Source organism: Juglans regia, chromosome 14 (genome assembly GCF_001411555.2).
Source record: "Juglans regia cultivar Chandler chromosome 14, Walnut 2.0, whole genome shotgun sequence".
In the NCBI taxonomy this organism is placed as follows: domain Eukaryota; kingdom Viridiplantae; phylum Streptophyta; class Magnoliopsida; order Fagales; family Juglandaceae; genus Juglans; species Juglans regia.
In genome coordinates, this window is record NC_049914.1 from 17,698,363 (window position 1) to 17,715,493 (window position 17,131).

General features: G+C 36.3%; 1 protein-coding gene across 1 annotated transcript; it reads left to right on the forward strand.

Annotated features, from left to right (window-relative positions):
* Positions 1-5,316: 5,316 nt before the first annotated feature.
* LOC109013996 (kinesin-like protein KIN-12E) lies at positions 5,317-16,689 on the forward strand. Its single transcript, XM_018996291.2, has 22 exons — positions 5,317-5,724; positions 6,178-6,333; positions 6,413-6,496; positions 6,736-6,855; positions 7,236-7,349; positions 7,602-7,694; positions 8,017-8,106; positions 8,205-8,275; positions 8,375-8,449; positions 8,557-8,644; positions 9,580-9,638; positions 9,920-9,983; positions 10,173-10,238; positions 11,045-11,200; positions 11,282-11,386; positions 11,784-12,019; positions 12,421-12,490; positions 12,572-12,628; positions 12,722-12,787; positions 13,732-13,791; positions 13,905-13,984; positions 14,210-16,689. Exons 1-22 carry the CDS (start codon positions 5,455-5,457, stop codon positions 16,377-16,379), a joined length of 4,350 nt encoding a protein of 1,449 aa, XP_018851836.1. The 5' UTR covers positions 5,317-5,454; the 3' UTR covers positions 16,380-16,689.
* Positions 16,690-17,131: the final 442 nt, after the last annotated feature.

Sequence of the window (17,131 nt, forward strand, 5' to 3'; positions counted from 1 at the left end):
TTTTTCAGAAGGGACAGGGGCTTGTGGAGGCTAATTGAACAAAGAAGAAGTCTGCATAAACATATGCTTTATCTACCACTAACTTTGACTACTTGAAGAAATACAATAATTTAGAGCGAAAGGAGCTCACTCTCACATGATAAAAAAAGATGTTGCATAGTACTGTTGTAGTGATTAACCAAAATAGACATGATTTTTCATGAGGAATAACTTATAAATTTCTATTTTCTAGTCAATCAACGGTGATAATGATTTTGCAGATCTGAATAACTTGAAGCTCTTCAAGGGGTACTTACATAGAAGATTGTAAAAAGAAAAAGAAAATACTTGAGTTTTGATAAAATACAATTTTCAGGACCTGTACAATTTATTATTTGATACAATTAATCAAGAAAATCATGTGTGCCCCAGGAAATTTCATGTTTTTCCTTTACAACATATCCCACCCACATGTATCCTATGATAGATAAATAAAAAAAAAAAAAAAAAAGATCAATGACCAGCATCTGGAGGAGGTTGTGCAGCATGCCCAATGCTACTCGAATTCCCAACGTTACTCGCATTCCCATCATCCTTAGAACAATTTGTTAGTAAAGTTTTCTCCATTTCGTTCAAGCATCGTAGGATTGTGTTTTGAAGCATATCAAATCGACTACCCATGGTATCGAAATGATATACCAAACTCTCATATCGAGAATTCATGCGCTCAAGATGAGTATATAAGCCATCTACACAAGCATCCACACTATCAATGCGAGTATCTAGATGATCCTCAATGCGATGTAGATGGCCTTCCAAATTATCGAGCCGAGTATCGATGTGCTCAAGACCAGTAACGATGTGATCAAGACGACTATCGATGTGGTCAAGACGAGTTTGGGTACAGCTCAAACAATCAAGTACTATTTGTATTCCCCGCCGATTCGGATCTGGTGCGACTATCGATGTGGTCAAGACGAGTTTGGATGCAGCTCAAACAATCAAGTACCATTTGTATTCCCCGCTGATTTGGATCTGGTGCAAGGGTGGATGGTCTTGAGCTAGATGGTTGAGAACCTGATGGCATTGCATGGGATGGTTGCGAATTGGGTGCAGGATCCTCATCATCAAAAGGGAATCAATGAATATGTGCACGATTGAGCTGAATGGTCTGACGACCAATTGGAGCCTTCAGAGGGATTCTAGGCTTTGTCTATGGAATAGGAATAGAGTGAAACAGAGCAATGTGAGTGACAAAACTCGCAAAAGGCAATCTCATTGGACTGATGAGCCTCTAAAATGACCTTGCAAAGATGACTTCCTAGATCGATGGGAACATCATTGATCAGTGCATAAAACAATGTGGCTTTGTCATGGCCGACATCATTGTGATGGTTGGTTGGGTAAAGGTTAGTAAGGATGACCCTACTAAGAAGGAGATAGTCAGGGGAGAACTTATTGGTAGGAATGCGTGTCCGACCATCCCAAGCCACCTCATATCCACACAAGCGGGTGTAGATAGCAAGGTTGCTAGGATTAGAGGTGCTAGCATACAAATATGGGGCCTCGGTAACACGATGTGTGTTAAGCAAATCAACTAACATGCCCAGACTGACTCGGATTTGGATGTTTCGGAGAGTGATATTAAAGGAACCATCAGGTGAGATGGCTTGAATGTTGGAGTAAAACTCCCGAACCAACTCCACAAACGGAGGGCGGAAACCAGTGTTAATGATACCCACTGGCGAGACTTAAAGATATGTGGCAGTATAGTCTCTTGAAGCTTACCTAGATTGACCCCACGCTCGATAATGAGAGTGCGCTTGGAAAAATTTTTAGTGTATAGTTGCTGAGCCCGAGCATTATGGAACACTGATTGGGCGGGAGCAGAAGGAGTTGGTTGGCGTCGTACACATTGCATGGTGCTTGTCTGTAGGCATAATAAAGCAAATTACACATTGAAGTAAATTAATAATGCAAATTAGAAATTAATGTCAATTAATGTCAATTTGTTAGGACAATAAAAGGTAAGACGTAGACTAAAATGATAAGTAGCAGACTGCATTAAAAACTCATCTCTAACATAGTCATTTTAATTGGGACTATCATTTTTCAAAATATTGTTGGACAACAACCCTGCAAGTCCTAATTAAAATGACCATGTTAATAATTGAAAGACAAGAGAACTAGTCTTATAAACACCAGGTTTTTTCAACACAACTACAGGAAGAAAAAATGTGAAAGAGTTGGTGGTACTTGCAAGTGTAAACTGTAAAGCATTCTATCATGCTTTGAATGTGGATGATTGGTGTTGTCCACTACAGCTCACTAGTGGGTAGCACCATTATACGTATATAGGCACATTCCATTGGAATAAAGTTCATATTCTATAATAGATTATACAAATTTTCTAAGATTTATGTATGCCTTGAAATATATAGAAGCCAAAAGGAAAGAAACAACACCTAATCTATTCTCTGTATAACTTATGGCAGATGTTATGGTAGAGAGATTGAAAGAAACTTTACCATGGTTGCAATTGCACCCATAATTTTTTTTTTTTTTGGCAACTTTAGAATTGTTTTCCTTGATAATTCAGTGTTGGTTTTACTTTCATAAACAACCAGGTCAATATACATGATACAACTCCCTTCACCTATATAACACAAAACCTCAATAAGAACATGAAAACATAACAATAACCTCTTTAATGTCACAAATGTGTGTATGGAAGGAAAACAAAAACTATTAACCTAAAAACAGTCTTACGATAGAGTATATCCATATCAATACCTACTAAATACTGTCTCAACAAACCTAAACTATTAACCTCAAACAGTCTTACCACAACGACTATATGGTATGTGATTTCAATAATTACATGACTAAAGAGTTATTGACTTCAAAATAATCATTTATGAATCTACCCTTTGCCATAAAGGGATACCAAGCACATCAAGTATGTATAGAATGTATGTTGGAAACTAAAACCAAAACACATAAAAAGGAGAAAACTAACTTGATTTTTGCAAGGGCATAATTTGAAACTCGGCTCGATTGATGATTGAACCAAAGTTTTGAAGGTTGGGGTTTCGGTTCTCTGTGGGAAGACGAACGGGTTCATCTTCCTTTCGTGGGTTCGAGGAGAAGACGAAGACCCACTCACTTTGTGTAGAAGACGAAGCTGACGGGGACGAAGAAGAGAACTCAGAGATTCAATGGAGGCTAGCCTCGTGGGGAAGACGATGAGAATGGAGAAGACGAAGAGAATCCACTTCTTGGGGGATGAGGGTTTTGATTGGGATGGAAGGGGATGGAGGCCACTTCGAATTCGTTTGAATTAAATTAGAATGATGTCATTTTGAAATGAACCATGTAGGACGCGGTGACGCGGGGGTTTCCCAAGTCGGTTGTAAGTAGAATTTTTATTCACAATTTCCTCTCTCGCCCAAGACACAGCCCCGCTCATTTTCTTTGTCCAAGACGCATCGTTTCACTAATCCCATTAGCTTGCCAGCAAAGCTTCATGGGCGGTGCCTCCCCAATACATGCTTTCGTTTAGCATTTTTCATTTAAAAATCGAATATTAATACTTCGTTTGATGTTAAAGCCTCGTTTAGTTATATGAACTATTTTATCTCATCGTTATAATTTTTTCAAACTCCTATATAAAATATAATAAATAATTCAATATTTTTAAATTCAAAATAAAAATAATATTATAATAATATTTAATTCAACTTTTAACTTTCATCTCATCTCATATCAAATTATTTGTGAATAATATTGAGATAATATATGAATAATAATAAAATAATAGTGAATAATTTATAAATAATAATTAACTATTTGTGAATAGTAGTAAATTAATATAGTTGTGTTCCTAAACACAACATAAGTCAAATCCAAGTTGCCTATTAAATAACGTTATTTATTTTTAGATAATGATATTCTTACACCTCCTTTACTACTACTTTACAATTCAGTTATTTTTTTTCCTTTTTCTATTTGAACTTTGAATTAAAAAATTCAGAATATAAGCTTCTTGCATAATTTAAAAGAAAATAAATTCAATTAACTAATGTTATCATGCAATTTAATTAAAAATAAATTCAACCTTATATAAAATTTGACATTCTTTTACTCTTTGAGTCAATTTTTTTATAAAACTGAGTTTGTTTTAAATTAATTTACATGATTACATTAGTTGATTGAATTTATTTTCTTCTAAATTATCCAAGAATGTCATATTTTAAAATTTTTAATCCAAATTCAAATAATATAAAAAAAACTGGATAATAAAATTTTAATAAAAGATTTGTAAGAATATCATTAGCATTTTTTTTACATCCCTTCACATTAGGAGTGAAAACCGATCCTATTGGCGCGGTTTTGGGGTAAAATCGACACCAACTGATACTTTATTTTTGGGGGGAGGAAATCAGCCGAAACTGATCAATGGGGAGAAGAAACACCGGCTGTCTCGACACCGGCAGTTCTCTGGTGGTTCACAGTTGGTTCATCGGCGAGTTTCGTCTGAGAGAGTAGAGAGAGAGAGAGTGTCGCAGAGGAAAGAGAGAGGGAATGAGAAATGAGATTGTGTCACTGAGAAGAAGACGACCTAATTTTAAAATGACGCCTAAACTAAACGGCGTCGTTCTACTTAAATTTTTTTTTTAATACGTTATGAATAAAATGACGCCGTTTGGTTTAATACCAAATGACGTTGTTTCAGTTGTATTAAAAACACAATTACAGACTTAAAACGACGCAGTTCCACTTAAAACTTAAGTGGAACGGCATCGTTTTGAGTACAAAATATATATAAAAAAATAACATTTCTTTAATTGGCCGGCTCAGTAGTTTGAACCAGGTTCGAACCGACGCCGAACTGGCCGATATCGGTTTACACTATTTTCTGCCGCACGCGTCAAGTTCTTCACCTGTTTCGGCCAGTTTTGAGCTCCAACGGCCAGTCTGAGTCGGCCTAGATCGGTTTCTCAATTTCTTGTACAGCCCTACTTCACATGAATACCATTTTCCTTCTATTTTCGGTCTTCTTTGCGAAGTAGCGAACGATGCGCACGCGTGTCGATGGTGTTACTGTCATCAGCACGTCTTTAACTTCAGATTAATTTTTGTTTGAACTTGAATTAAAGTTCCGAAGAGCAGAGCGGGGAGATATCCGTAATTAGCTACATATGCAGCCACAACAATATCAATGGCTCCAATGTTCGAAAATTTGAAATCCCGATCTCGAACGGTCCGCAACTTTCAACTTCAAATCATCTCGACCGTTCATCTCGACCGCTCTCGACCGCCCGATCGCACCACCTCCCTCCTCTTCCTTGACTCCCTCCCCCCCGAATTTCAAAATTCCACGCCCACACTCCATTTCTCTCTCCTTCCCAGACGAATCCCAGCGGTCGAGAGTTCCCCAAAATCCTTTGTTCCACTTCTTCGGCGAATCACAGAATGCCATTCATCTCGGACACGGCGAGCGCAATCAAGAGCCGGTTTGGGTTCCATGACCATTCCTCGTTGGACTCCACGCCATCGGTCCGCAGCACTCCAACTATTCTGAAATCTGCGTCAGAAGAGAATCTTGGGCAGTCTTCTTCGGCAGTTCGGAGTATCAGTAATTGGGATGGGGACGAAGGGGGAACCAGTAGCAGTATCGGGCCGTCGAGCCAGAGTTTCGACTTCTGTGAGGACCCCTCGTTCTGGAAGGATCACAATGTGCAGGTAGTAAATGCGAAGGCATTATTGAGCTTTCTTGTTTGCTTTAGTTGTTTGATTCCTAGGTAAACTCCAGACTCTCCTTGCCGAGTCTTGCGTCACAGTATCGGGCTTAAATGGGATGAAGATGGAGGCCCCATTCTATACAAACTCATCTGGAGTTACTCCTCCAGTTTCTTCCAGTTCCGTTCCTAAGCTCCAATTTCATGCTGCCAATCATGTGAAGCTTTTTTTAGGGTTCTAATTAATAACGGTCATTAATTGATTTTACTTTCTTGTCGTTTGAGTGGGTGTTGTATAATGGAGTGCAATTAGAAGGAAACGTATGGTAATTTATAATCTTTTGATTTAGATCAAGATTTCTATGAGCTGAAAGAAAAAGATTACAAAAAGGCTATTGAAGGATTTTTTCTTGTTGCTGGAATCAGAACTCCTAAATCTCCTTTATTAAATATGCAGGTTATCATCAGAATCCGTCCGGTTAGTACTACTGAAATATCCCTACAAGGTTACAGAAAATGCGTTAGGCAAGAAAGCTGTCAGACTATCACTTGGACCGGGCATCCTGAGTCACGCTTCACCTTTGACATTGTCGCAGATGAGCATGTTAGCCAGGTACTTTTAGATTGTTATCGTTTCTATTGCTCTGAGTTATCTTTTCCATGCCATGGTCTTCATTTAAGTGATACAACAGGAGAAACTATTCAAAGTGGCTGGATTACCGATGGTAGAGAACTGCATGGGAGGCTACAACAGTTGCATGTTTGCTTATGGCCAAGTGGGTTCCGAACCAGCTCATTTTTTGTGTTATTCTAGTATGTTTGGTTAGGTTAAGAAAGATGTTGGATTGTTCAGATATCTTCCATAATTTTTTTCCCGAACCTTGTAACAGTTAATTTGTTGAAAACTTTCTAAATTATTAGGAAATGAGTCCCAGATAATCTGTTCCCAATTTATTTGCATTCTTTTTTTTTTTTATTAATAATTAGTGATTTTTAAAATTTCTTTCACCTTTAGACTGGAAGTGGAAAGACTCATACTATGCTTGGAGACATTGAGGGAGGCACACGAAGGCATAGTGTCAATAGTGGGATGACACCTAGAGTCTTTGAACATTTATTCTCCAGAATTCAAAAGGTACGTGCCTTCCTATTATAGGTTTTAGGTGGAAGGAATTATGTTGTGTCTGTGTGGGATTACAAGAGTCCTTTTGCTTGACCTCATTGTTTGGATTACCCGTGAAATGATTTTTATTTTTCTTGAGAAGCAATATATTGAAATCTGTCGTCTACTAAATCATTTATGGATGTGTGAGCTTTTTTTTTGTCTAATTCTATATGCCTGAGCTTTTGGATATGCGCATGGATAGATAAACCTTTGACCATAATCTGATTTTTCAGTTACTTTCTTGCTTCTAAGGTGCTTCATTGATATTAAGATTTAGTTCTATAAGTTACATTGTATTTTTTTTGCGTAAGACTAAATGCAATTGTTAATGCCCCAATTTTGGTACGCAGGAAAAAGAAGCTCGTAGGGATGAGAAGTTAAGATTTACTTGTAGATGCTCATTTTTGGAGATATACAATGAACAGATTCTTGATCTTTTGGATCCATCATCTAACAACTTGCAGGTATGGGTAAATCCTCTGCTGAATTTTTTTACCAACCAGTTATGCCCGCAGAAAACCCAAACTATAGTGATGGAACTGCCTTTCAATTTCTGGAATGTCCCCTTCGTTACATATATGATGACTTAAAAATATAATTCGATGTCTCTTATTGAATTGATAAGGAAATTAAGAGCATTTTAAGTCCTTTTGAGTTGCTCCTTGTGTTAATATGACTATGTTAGAAAATTGAATTTTTTTATGCCTATGTTACAGATAAGAGAAGACATTAAGAAAGGGGTGTATGTAGAGAACCTGAAGGAAACAGAAGTTACAAGTGCTAGAGATGTTATACAACTACTTATTCAGGTAAATAACACCTTTACAACCTGTTCTTTTATTTGTTCTGATTCAATTATTTATAGTAACATAGCGCTCTTAAATATTTGGAGTCTAAAATAATTATATCCTTTACGTAAATTGTATGCAAAAAATAATATTATTTTCACTTTATCTATATAGTTAAAAGGATTATAAATGTCCTACGTACACTCTAAGTTGAAGACTTAAAGACAATTCTTCTCTTTGATATATACTTTTTTCAAATTTTTGTAAGCCTGATCTATAGAGGTTCTTGCTTTTAGTTGGCATACAACTTTTATATTGCTCCCCGTTGTTCATATGTTTCCAGGGGGCAGCCAACAGAAAGGTAGCTGCTACTAATATGAATCATGCTAGCAGTCGTTCTCATAGTGTATTTACCTGTATCATTGAAAGTAAGGTGAGTAATTTTGGAATATTTTGATTCGCCAGTTTATTGTATTGTTCACTCTGTTTTCCGAATGTTACATTGGTTTGATAAAATATTTTTCTTATCAGTGGGAATCCCAAGGTGTAACTCATCACCGATTTGCTCAGCTTAATCTTGTGGATTTAGCTGGATCTGAAAGGTGATCGGATACAAAGAACAATTTCTCAGATCGTAACTACGATTATCCTAAATAATCTTAACTTATGCCTTCATGTTGCTGTGTGTATTTTACTCACAGGCAAAAGAGTTCTGGTGCTGAAGGTGAACGTCTCAAGGAAGCTACTAATATTAATAAATCTCTTTCGACATTGGGGTGTGTTGTTGCCACTTTCATCTATAGTTCAAATTTTTTTTCATCAAGGGTTTATTTAGAAGCAAGTTATTACAATTTGTTCATACAGTTGGTATTATTATCTACAGACTTGTGATCATGAACCTAGTGAATTTATCCAATGGAAAGTCTCTCCATGTTCCTTACCGGGATTCTAAGCTAACTTTTTTGCTTCAGGTAGGTGGTGAAACCTTTGAGTTGATAATTTAAGATGCTCTGCTACTATTATTGATACTAATTGCTTGAAGTGGAGAGCATATTGGTTTTTGAACGAGATAATTTTCTTTTGCATTAATTTATGTTGGCAAAACTAATGTTTTGGATTAATAAGTTGAGAGTTTCGTAGAGCTGTTTCATAAGCAATATAGAGCCAACGGCTTAGGTGCCGTTTGGATAGTGAGTTGAGGTGAGATGAGTTGAAATGAAAATTGAAAATTGAATAAAATATTGTTAGATTATTATTTCTTAATATTATTATTATTTTGAGATTTGAAAAAGTTGAATTGTTTGTTATATTTTGTATGGGAATTTGGAGAAGTTGTAAATGATGAGATGAGATGAGATGAGATGAAACTCACTATCCAAATGGGGCCTTAATGTTGCAAATATATCTGTAGTCACTACTACCAATTGTGAAAGTATACAGTAAGCTCTTGTGTTCAGGCAATTTATTTTATAGGTAAAATAAAATTTTGTTGATAGAAGAGAATAGGTGTAGTTCAAATACTGGGGAGGTATACAAATAGAACACCTATCTACATTTAGGAACTAGAAATGGATACTAGAAATTCTGTTGTTTTCAGGCAATTTAGGCTTATTTTTATGTGAAAGCACTTCTTTTCCATGTTTTCTTCTACTGAAGTTGATCCAGTCTTGTTAAGAGAGTTAGTGGATGGAACTTGCAGTTAGTTTGCAATATAATTTCATCACATATGAGAAATATTGTTGTCCAGGTGGTTGAAATTTTAGTTTTAAATTATAATGAAGTATTTGCTTAAACATATATATGCTTTTTATGGAAAAATTATATCTTAGTCTGTATCCATTGTATATATCAAAGACATGCTGCAATGATTTAAATTTCTCTTATAAACTTTTTGGTCTCTTTTCAGGATTCTCTTGGAGGAAATTCAAAAACAACTATCATTGCAAATATCAGTCCTTCTAGTTGGTCTGGAAATTTTCCTTTTTTTTTTTTAATTATCTGCCTTTTTATCTTCTAGCTTTCCCATCTATATAAAGTATATTATGCTCTTGGATTTACTAGCATTTTTCTAGTTCAAAGTTCTCTTTCTATTGTTAAATCTTGTTCTTTCATTTGCGGTTTCCGATTGTTTGAAAGACTGTTGTCTTCCATGAACACACTGTTCTATCAAAGTGCATGAATTTCTTGTTCTCTATATTTCAATAACCTTTAATTATTCAGTTGACTTTGTTTTGGGTCCTCTACAGCTGTTCCTTGGAGACACTGAGCACCCTGAAGTTTGCACAACGTGCTAAATTTATTAAGAACAATGTATGTGATAAAGCGACTTGTATCTATTTCTATTTTTCTACTCTGGTTGTCTATAAGATGAAAAAAAGTTAAATTGACTCATTCATTTGAAACCACAATTACGATGGATCTTATGTAATTTTAATAAGACATACTTCCGGGTCTCATGTTTTATTTGCATACTGAAAGCATTCAGTTATATATCTTCAGGCAATGGTGAATGAGGATGCATCTGGAGATGTTATTGCCATGAGGATGCAAATTCAACAACTCAAGGTAAATAAATTGCAAATTTTTGGGTCCATTTGATTTCTGGCGCTAAACTTCTGATAGGTTTTTGCTACATCCGTCACTTGTGCTGATATTTTTGCCTAGAGGTCTCTCCTTTTAAGTCTGTGAACTAAACTGGTCACTGCGCCTTGTATTGAAATTATAATTTTTATCACACACCATGCAAAGAGTGTAATTTTGAGGAAAATTTTTGGCTTGGTGTTATCTGGTTTCCTTTTCTTTTTCTTTGTTTTTTTTTTTCATTCGGGGGTGGTGGCTGGTTTTATTTTCGACATAATTGTTTTAGTTCAAGGTTGGGATGTTGAACTCCTTAACCCTGCTATCCCAGTTTATCTACTCTACTTCCATAGCAATTCCTTTCTGGACTTTTCTTTTCGGAAAATTAATTGATTGTTTTTGGGTCAGTATAAGCCACAATCAGCTGTTAGTGGGGTAGCCCTCCCACTACCTACAAATTCGTACCTTCTCCTCTGATGAAGGTGGAAACCAGTTGTATGACCCAGTAGAGACTTAACAAACAGGGTAGTCGGTACCTTCATAATACTGGCTCTTTTTGTAATCACTTGCATGTTTAGAACAAATGATAAAACGTGCTCTTCACCATTTATAACAGTAATAGATGACCATATTATTCTGTATTGTTTCCGGCCAGTGAATTGGTCAGTTGCGTCATCAAAACTACGTTCTTTTGTTGACTGTTAATAGAGTGCCCAACTAGGTCTGTAACTTATAGACTTCTGGTGATCACTGATCAGTAATCATTCTTATTTGTATGATTTGTGCATTTTCAGAAAGAAGTATCTCGCCTTCGAGGGTTAGTAAGTGGATCAGAAAAACAGGATAATGATACATTTGCAGAAAGCTTTCCTGGATCTCCAGGATCCTTTAAGTGGGAAGGATTATATGGATCTTCTAGTCCGCTTGCCTCTAGCAAAAGGATGTCTCGAGTATGCGCTATTCTTTCTTAAGCTTGAGAAATCCTACGGTTTATAACTGTTGATTACTAAGTAGTTATATTGTTTTCTCAGAAAAAAGATTATGAAGTTGCCCTTGTTGGGGCTTTCAGGAGGGAGAAGGATAAAGACATTGCATTACGGGCTCTGACTGCTGAAAATCAGGCAGCTGTGCAGCTGGTATATCTGCTAACCTCCGGAAACATTTAACATAAGAGAAATGCTGTAGACAGACAACATGGACGGATGCACAAGGACCAAGGCAAAAAAAAAACTATTTTGCCTTCTTCCATATACATTCCGTGCATGCCATGTGTGTGTAGCAAGACTCTTAAAATAATGTTGTAGGTTAATTAAGTAGGTAATAATAAAGTCAGCTAGAAATGGCTTCAGCATTGGTATTAGACATTTTGCTGAATGTTAGACCCTTGGATTGAATTCAGTGGTCATGGCATTCAATAAGTGCTGTTACTTCTGCGTGATGTATTGAGCATTTGTATATAATTGGATTCCTTAAGTTATGATGTGAATTCAAACTATTCTTGAAATTAAACCATCCTGTTTTGGATTGATATAGGCCAAACAAAGAGAGGATGAGATACAGGGCCTGAAAATGAGGCTAGGTTTTCGAGAAGCTGCAATAAAGCGGCTAGAAGCGGTTGCCTCTGGGAAGATCAAAGCTGAGACACACTTACTGAAAGAAAAGGAGGAACACTTGAAGGAAATTGAAATCCTTCGTGCCCAGGTTGATCGAAACCAAGAAGTGACCAGATTCGCCATGGAAAATCTCCGGCTAAAAGAAGAAATTAGAAGGTATGTCATATTATGCTGTTTGAATCTTACTGTTTCACCCAAAATTTTATTTTTTCTTTGTTGTTTTTTCGTCCATTGGTGCAAGCAGAAAATTAACTTAACATGTTTTCATGATAAAATTGTAACGAATAAGAATGACAACATTAATGGCTAACATTATAAAAGTTATGCATGATCCTGTTGTAGAAAACAGATGCTTCTTAGTTCTGTTTGAAGAAACATTACAGGTTTTAGGATCAACAATTAGGTGTTTGCCTCATTTACTTCAACGAATTTTGGAATTTATTATATATTTGGTTTTTTCTTCATGTTATGGTTTCTTAGTGGCCTTTTTATCGAAAATTAATTTAAAATTCCAAGGCTTTATACCTCTGTTACTTATTCATCCTTTTAACCTACAGGTTAAAGTCATTTTATGAGGAAGGTGAACGGGATATGATGAATGAACAGATTCTGGTGTTACAAAACAAGGTAAAAAATTGCTCGACTCATTTCAAAGTTCACAGCAATGTTTTCTGGAATTAAATGCATGTCTTGTGCGTAAATTTGCAGTTGCTGGAAGCACTGGATTGGAAACTTATGCATGAGTCAGACCCCATAATTGTTCAGGTTATTTCCATCCATTGTCTCGAAATCTTATGGTAATCTTATTCCTGCAAGTTTTCATTTTAACTGAAATATCTGAAAATCTTGATGCTGTAGAAAGAAGTTTCAGATGTGGTGATGGAAGAAGTTCAGGGTGATGGTAATCTACTGATTTCCATTCAGGTGAGATCGAGTTTCATCTTATTCTTTCTCAATGTGTCCAGTAGCTAATCTCTCCTGACTTTACTTTTGAAATACTGATGAAGAGTGGGAGCTGCTCTGTTTCTGTTTACTCAAATCTGTATAATTTAATCCTTTGCACAGACGTCCTAAAATAGTTACTTTTGTAAGACTTTCGTGAACTAGGAAGTATTGCATCGATATGAATGTGAACAGTAGTCATAACTTAAGTAGAACACTTGAATGAGAAAGATGAAAGAACTTAAGCCTTACAAAAAGATGTCTTCTTTTCCATGTGAATAAATATGCAACAGTTGCTGTTGATCGCTTTATTCTTGATTTTGGGAAGCTATCAGGGTCTATACCAGTTTCATGCCTCTTCCTTGTCCATGTGGTAGGGCATTCCGCACTAGTGTTAACTGTCCTCATAGTCATTGAGTGAAAACGATTCTTTGAAACTGTAGGATCATGCTAGAATGACATTGGACAAGACTTCTTACCACAAATAGTTTGTCATGTGAAGTTCATCCTGAATTATTTGTCCACAAATTATGGAAATTTAACACACTATTCCAGTAACCTTGGTAGGAGAATATCTTTTCTAAATATCAAACGAAAGCTCAAATCCTTACCTAAAAAAAAAAAAAGACAAAAGTCCATTTACTTGCCAGCCTGTCATCAATCACAAATTGGCAAATCATTACTACCATTGATGAAGACCAGACCAGTTTGTCACTGTCATAAACGGCAATGATTTTAGCATATGTGAAATCTTTTAGGTTGAAAACATAGGTATATTCCATATTGGTAAATTGTCACAAGTATTTTCTTAGCTTTGGTAATGGATTCAGCTTCTTTACATTATGGTTGAACTCTCCCATGCTTGCATAAAAAAATATTTGCATTTGTAAACATTTATACAATGCTTTTTACATCTTTCAATACAGGAGGGAGGATCAGCCAGGAGGTCTTCAATTAGCGAGGAGAATGAATTCCTCCGCATGCAGGTAGAACATGTTCTTCGTTGTTTGACAATTTTCTTTCTTTTGGTTTCGAATTTGTCTTATTTGATAGAAATGGTTCTTATCTCGTTGAATACATTAAATTTCATCTATCACAGGCTATTCATAATCAAGCAGAAATGGACACACTCCACAAGGAACTTGAATTTTGCATTGAAGAGAAAGTAAAAATGGAAAGGTAATGGTGTGATGGGCATATTGCAGTATTAATTTTAATTTGATGTTTTAATAGGTAGTAAACCAATTGCTATGTTATACCTTGACCTACTTTAATTTCTGGCCAATGATTGCTTCTGCAATCTGTCTTTTTCCATAGTTTCGTAGTGCATTTTTTCCTGTCACTAAGAATGAAATAATGCATGTCAATTCGATCGTGAATAGTATTAATTTTCAAATTTTTCAGGCATGTCAATGATTTGGAAGTAAAACTTGAGGAAGAGAGAACTTCCAGGGCCACAAACGAAGGAACACTGCAAGTTGAGCTTCCTTCTCTATCAACTAATGCTCCCATTATTAATTTGAATGACCAAATGGAGCTGAAAACAATGGTTGATGCCATTGCTGCTGCAAGTCAAAGAGAAGCTGAAGCTCATGAGACAGCAATTATGTTATCTAAAGAGAATGATGAACTGCGGATGAAGCTCAAGGTCTTGATTGAGGATAACAACAAACTCATTGAATTGTATGAAAGGGCTGCTGCTGAAAGTAACTATAAAAGTACATACAAAGCTGAGAGGGCTGAAGGTGAAATTGAAGTTCACAATAGTGACAGTTTCACTGAACTTGTAAAAGAAAAAGAGACGGGGATGAAAGAAGTGGTTGAGAACCTAGAGCATCAGCTTATAGAAATTAATGAAGAGAATGAAAAATTATTGGGTTTGTACGAAAAAGCCATGCAAGAGAGGGATGAATTCAAAAGAATGCTTTCTTGTGAACAGAGAAGAGCTGAAAACAAATTAGAATTTGATTGCCCAGAAAAGCTTGTAGAAGTTGATGGTGTGGATCATATTGAGTCAGGTGAACCTCCTATGTCTTTGGAGGTTAGAGATTTAATTGTGGAGACTGCTCTCCCAGACTCGAGCCTGCAGGATAGAAGTCATGCATTTGAGAAACCTAATATATCTGGAGGCGTGGAAGTCCTTCGGGCAGAAAGTGATTTTGCAGAATTAGATCTGCAAGTTGGGTCCAGCCAAGGTTTTGGGAATTCCCAAATAATGATAGAAAATCAAACTGATTCTTCTTGTCTGTCAGATGGGCCTCCTTGCGTTGTTAGAGAAAACACGTCAGTGGAGGAAAGCACAGAGTTAGTTGAATCTATTATATCTAGTGAAGTCAAAATTTCTGATGAAGACACTGTCATGTCTGACCTACATCCTCTAGATTGTCATGCAGATTCTGCAAATCCGACTAATGTTGGGAACCTTTCATATATGGAAACAGACCCATCAAATCTTAGTTCGGCAAAGCTCTCAGATCTGAATTTGGTCAGAATGAAGCTGGCGAGGGCAGATGAACAACTATTAGATTCTGCTAAGAGTATTACTATGCTTGGCTCACTTGAGAAACAAATTAGTGAGGTTGAGAAGCTCTCAAGAAAAGTTGAAGAAATGAAAGATGGACTTGAGGATAAGAGGCAACGACATGAATCACTTAAACTCACTACCGCAGAAATGAAAGAAAGAAGGGCTCGTACTGACAAGAAGTTATCCGCTCTCAAATACTCTCTCGCAAGCTTCTCTTCATCTCTAGTATATTTTGAACAACGAGAAGCCCGGGCAAGATCAAGAGTAACTGCTTTGACATCTTACTTGGACCGAAAGAAAGATGAATTGGCCTGTCTTCAGACCCAGAAGGATGAAATTGAGAAGGCACATAGGAAGATTAAACAGACCGAATTTGAATTAAGGAACAACCTTGCATGCTTGAAAACAAAATTGGAAGAAGAAAACAGGAAACAAGAGAATGAAAAGGTTTTGTTTGCCACAGAAAATATTGAGAAAATAGATCCCTCGCAGAAGTTATGGCATTTGGGTGGCAAAGCTACTGAATTGCTCAAGTCAGAGGAAGAGAAAACCAAGTTGCAAACTGAGATGAAGCTATCTCTGGAAAAACTTGGGGACATGAGAAGGGAATCTGATGATTTGAAATCAAAGCATGAAAAGTTAGATTCTGAGATGCAAGCAGCTCAAGCGGAGATGGAGAAACTTTTACTTTCTGTGGAAGAGAAGGAGCTTGCACTTCAGGGTGTAATACAAGAGAAGGCAACACTGTTGGAGATTAGAGAGAATGGGAAGACTGAGATTGAAAAGATGATTCTTGAATACCAGCAGCATGTGTTTGAAGCAGATTTGAAGGAGTCTGAGACGAGAATTATTGAGGAAGAAATACAGACGGAGTTGAGAAGGATAGAAGAATTAGGAACAGCCAGGTCTACTGCCACTGAGGAGATTACCCAATTATTGGAAGGCCCTTGGTGTAATTCATGCTGCTTGTCGGAAAAGATGAAAGAAGAGCTGCAAAGTGTCCGGGCGTCTGTTATTGAGGCAAAGTCATTGTTGGGGGAAGGCAAGTGAAGTGAAAGTTAGTGTCCTTTGCCTTACTGTTATTATAGCGTGTACTGAATATTCCATGCAGATATATGGAAAAGCTGTGGTTAAAGCACTCGTTATTATCTACAATCATTACCATTCTTGCAATGATTCTGTATTGAGTAGATTTCAGTGTTTCTTTCTCTTCTGTTAATAGACTTGAGGTTTTATAATTACCGAACATTGTAGCATGACATTCCTTCAAATATATACCTGGAATGTTCTGACAGAACCAGAACATCAGTCTGCTTTGTCTCTTGGCAGCAAGGATCCAGGGACTACGATTGCAAGGGAACTTTCAATCTCCTTCAAGTATTCGTCTAAGAACAAAACAATCATGCACAAGATTTTAAGTTCGTAATTGTCATCTAATTGGTATAAGTTTATTTATAAACATACTAAACACATTGATGTAGAATTTTTCCATATAAATTAGTACAAAAATAAGTTTTATTTTTGTTTTTTATAATTAGTAATTTACCTACAAATTTGAATAAATAATTAGTAATTTTTTTTGTTTTCATTGGATATATGGTATCGTTTTGATATCAAATTATCAAAGTTTTTGATATATGTGCAAAATTGTAAAAAAGAAAATAAAAGGATTATTACGGTTATTTTAAATTATAAGTTTAATAAATTCTATTCAACCCTCTTAAAACTTTTACTAACACATGGGTCAGGACTTCGACTTCAATTTCAACGGAGTCGGATTGGTCAACTTCTACTTCAGACTT

Coding starts and splice junctions, on each gene's coding strand:
- LOC109013996 (XM_018996291.2), top strand. CDS start 5,455: ATGCCATTCATCTCGGACACGGCGAGCGCAATCAAGAGCCGGTTTGGG. Junction 6,497..6,735: donor GCATGTTTGCTTATGGCCAA/GTGGGTTCCGAA, acceptor TTTCACCTTTAG/ACTGGAAGTGGAAAGACTCA. Junction 7,695..8,016: donor TTATACAACTACTTATTCAG/GTAAATAACACC, acceptor ATATGTTTCCAG/GGGGCAGCCAACAGAAAGGT.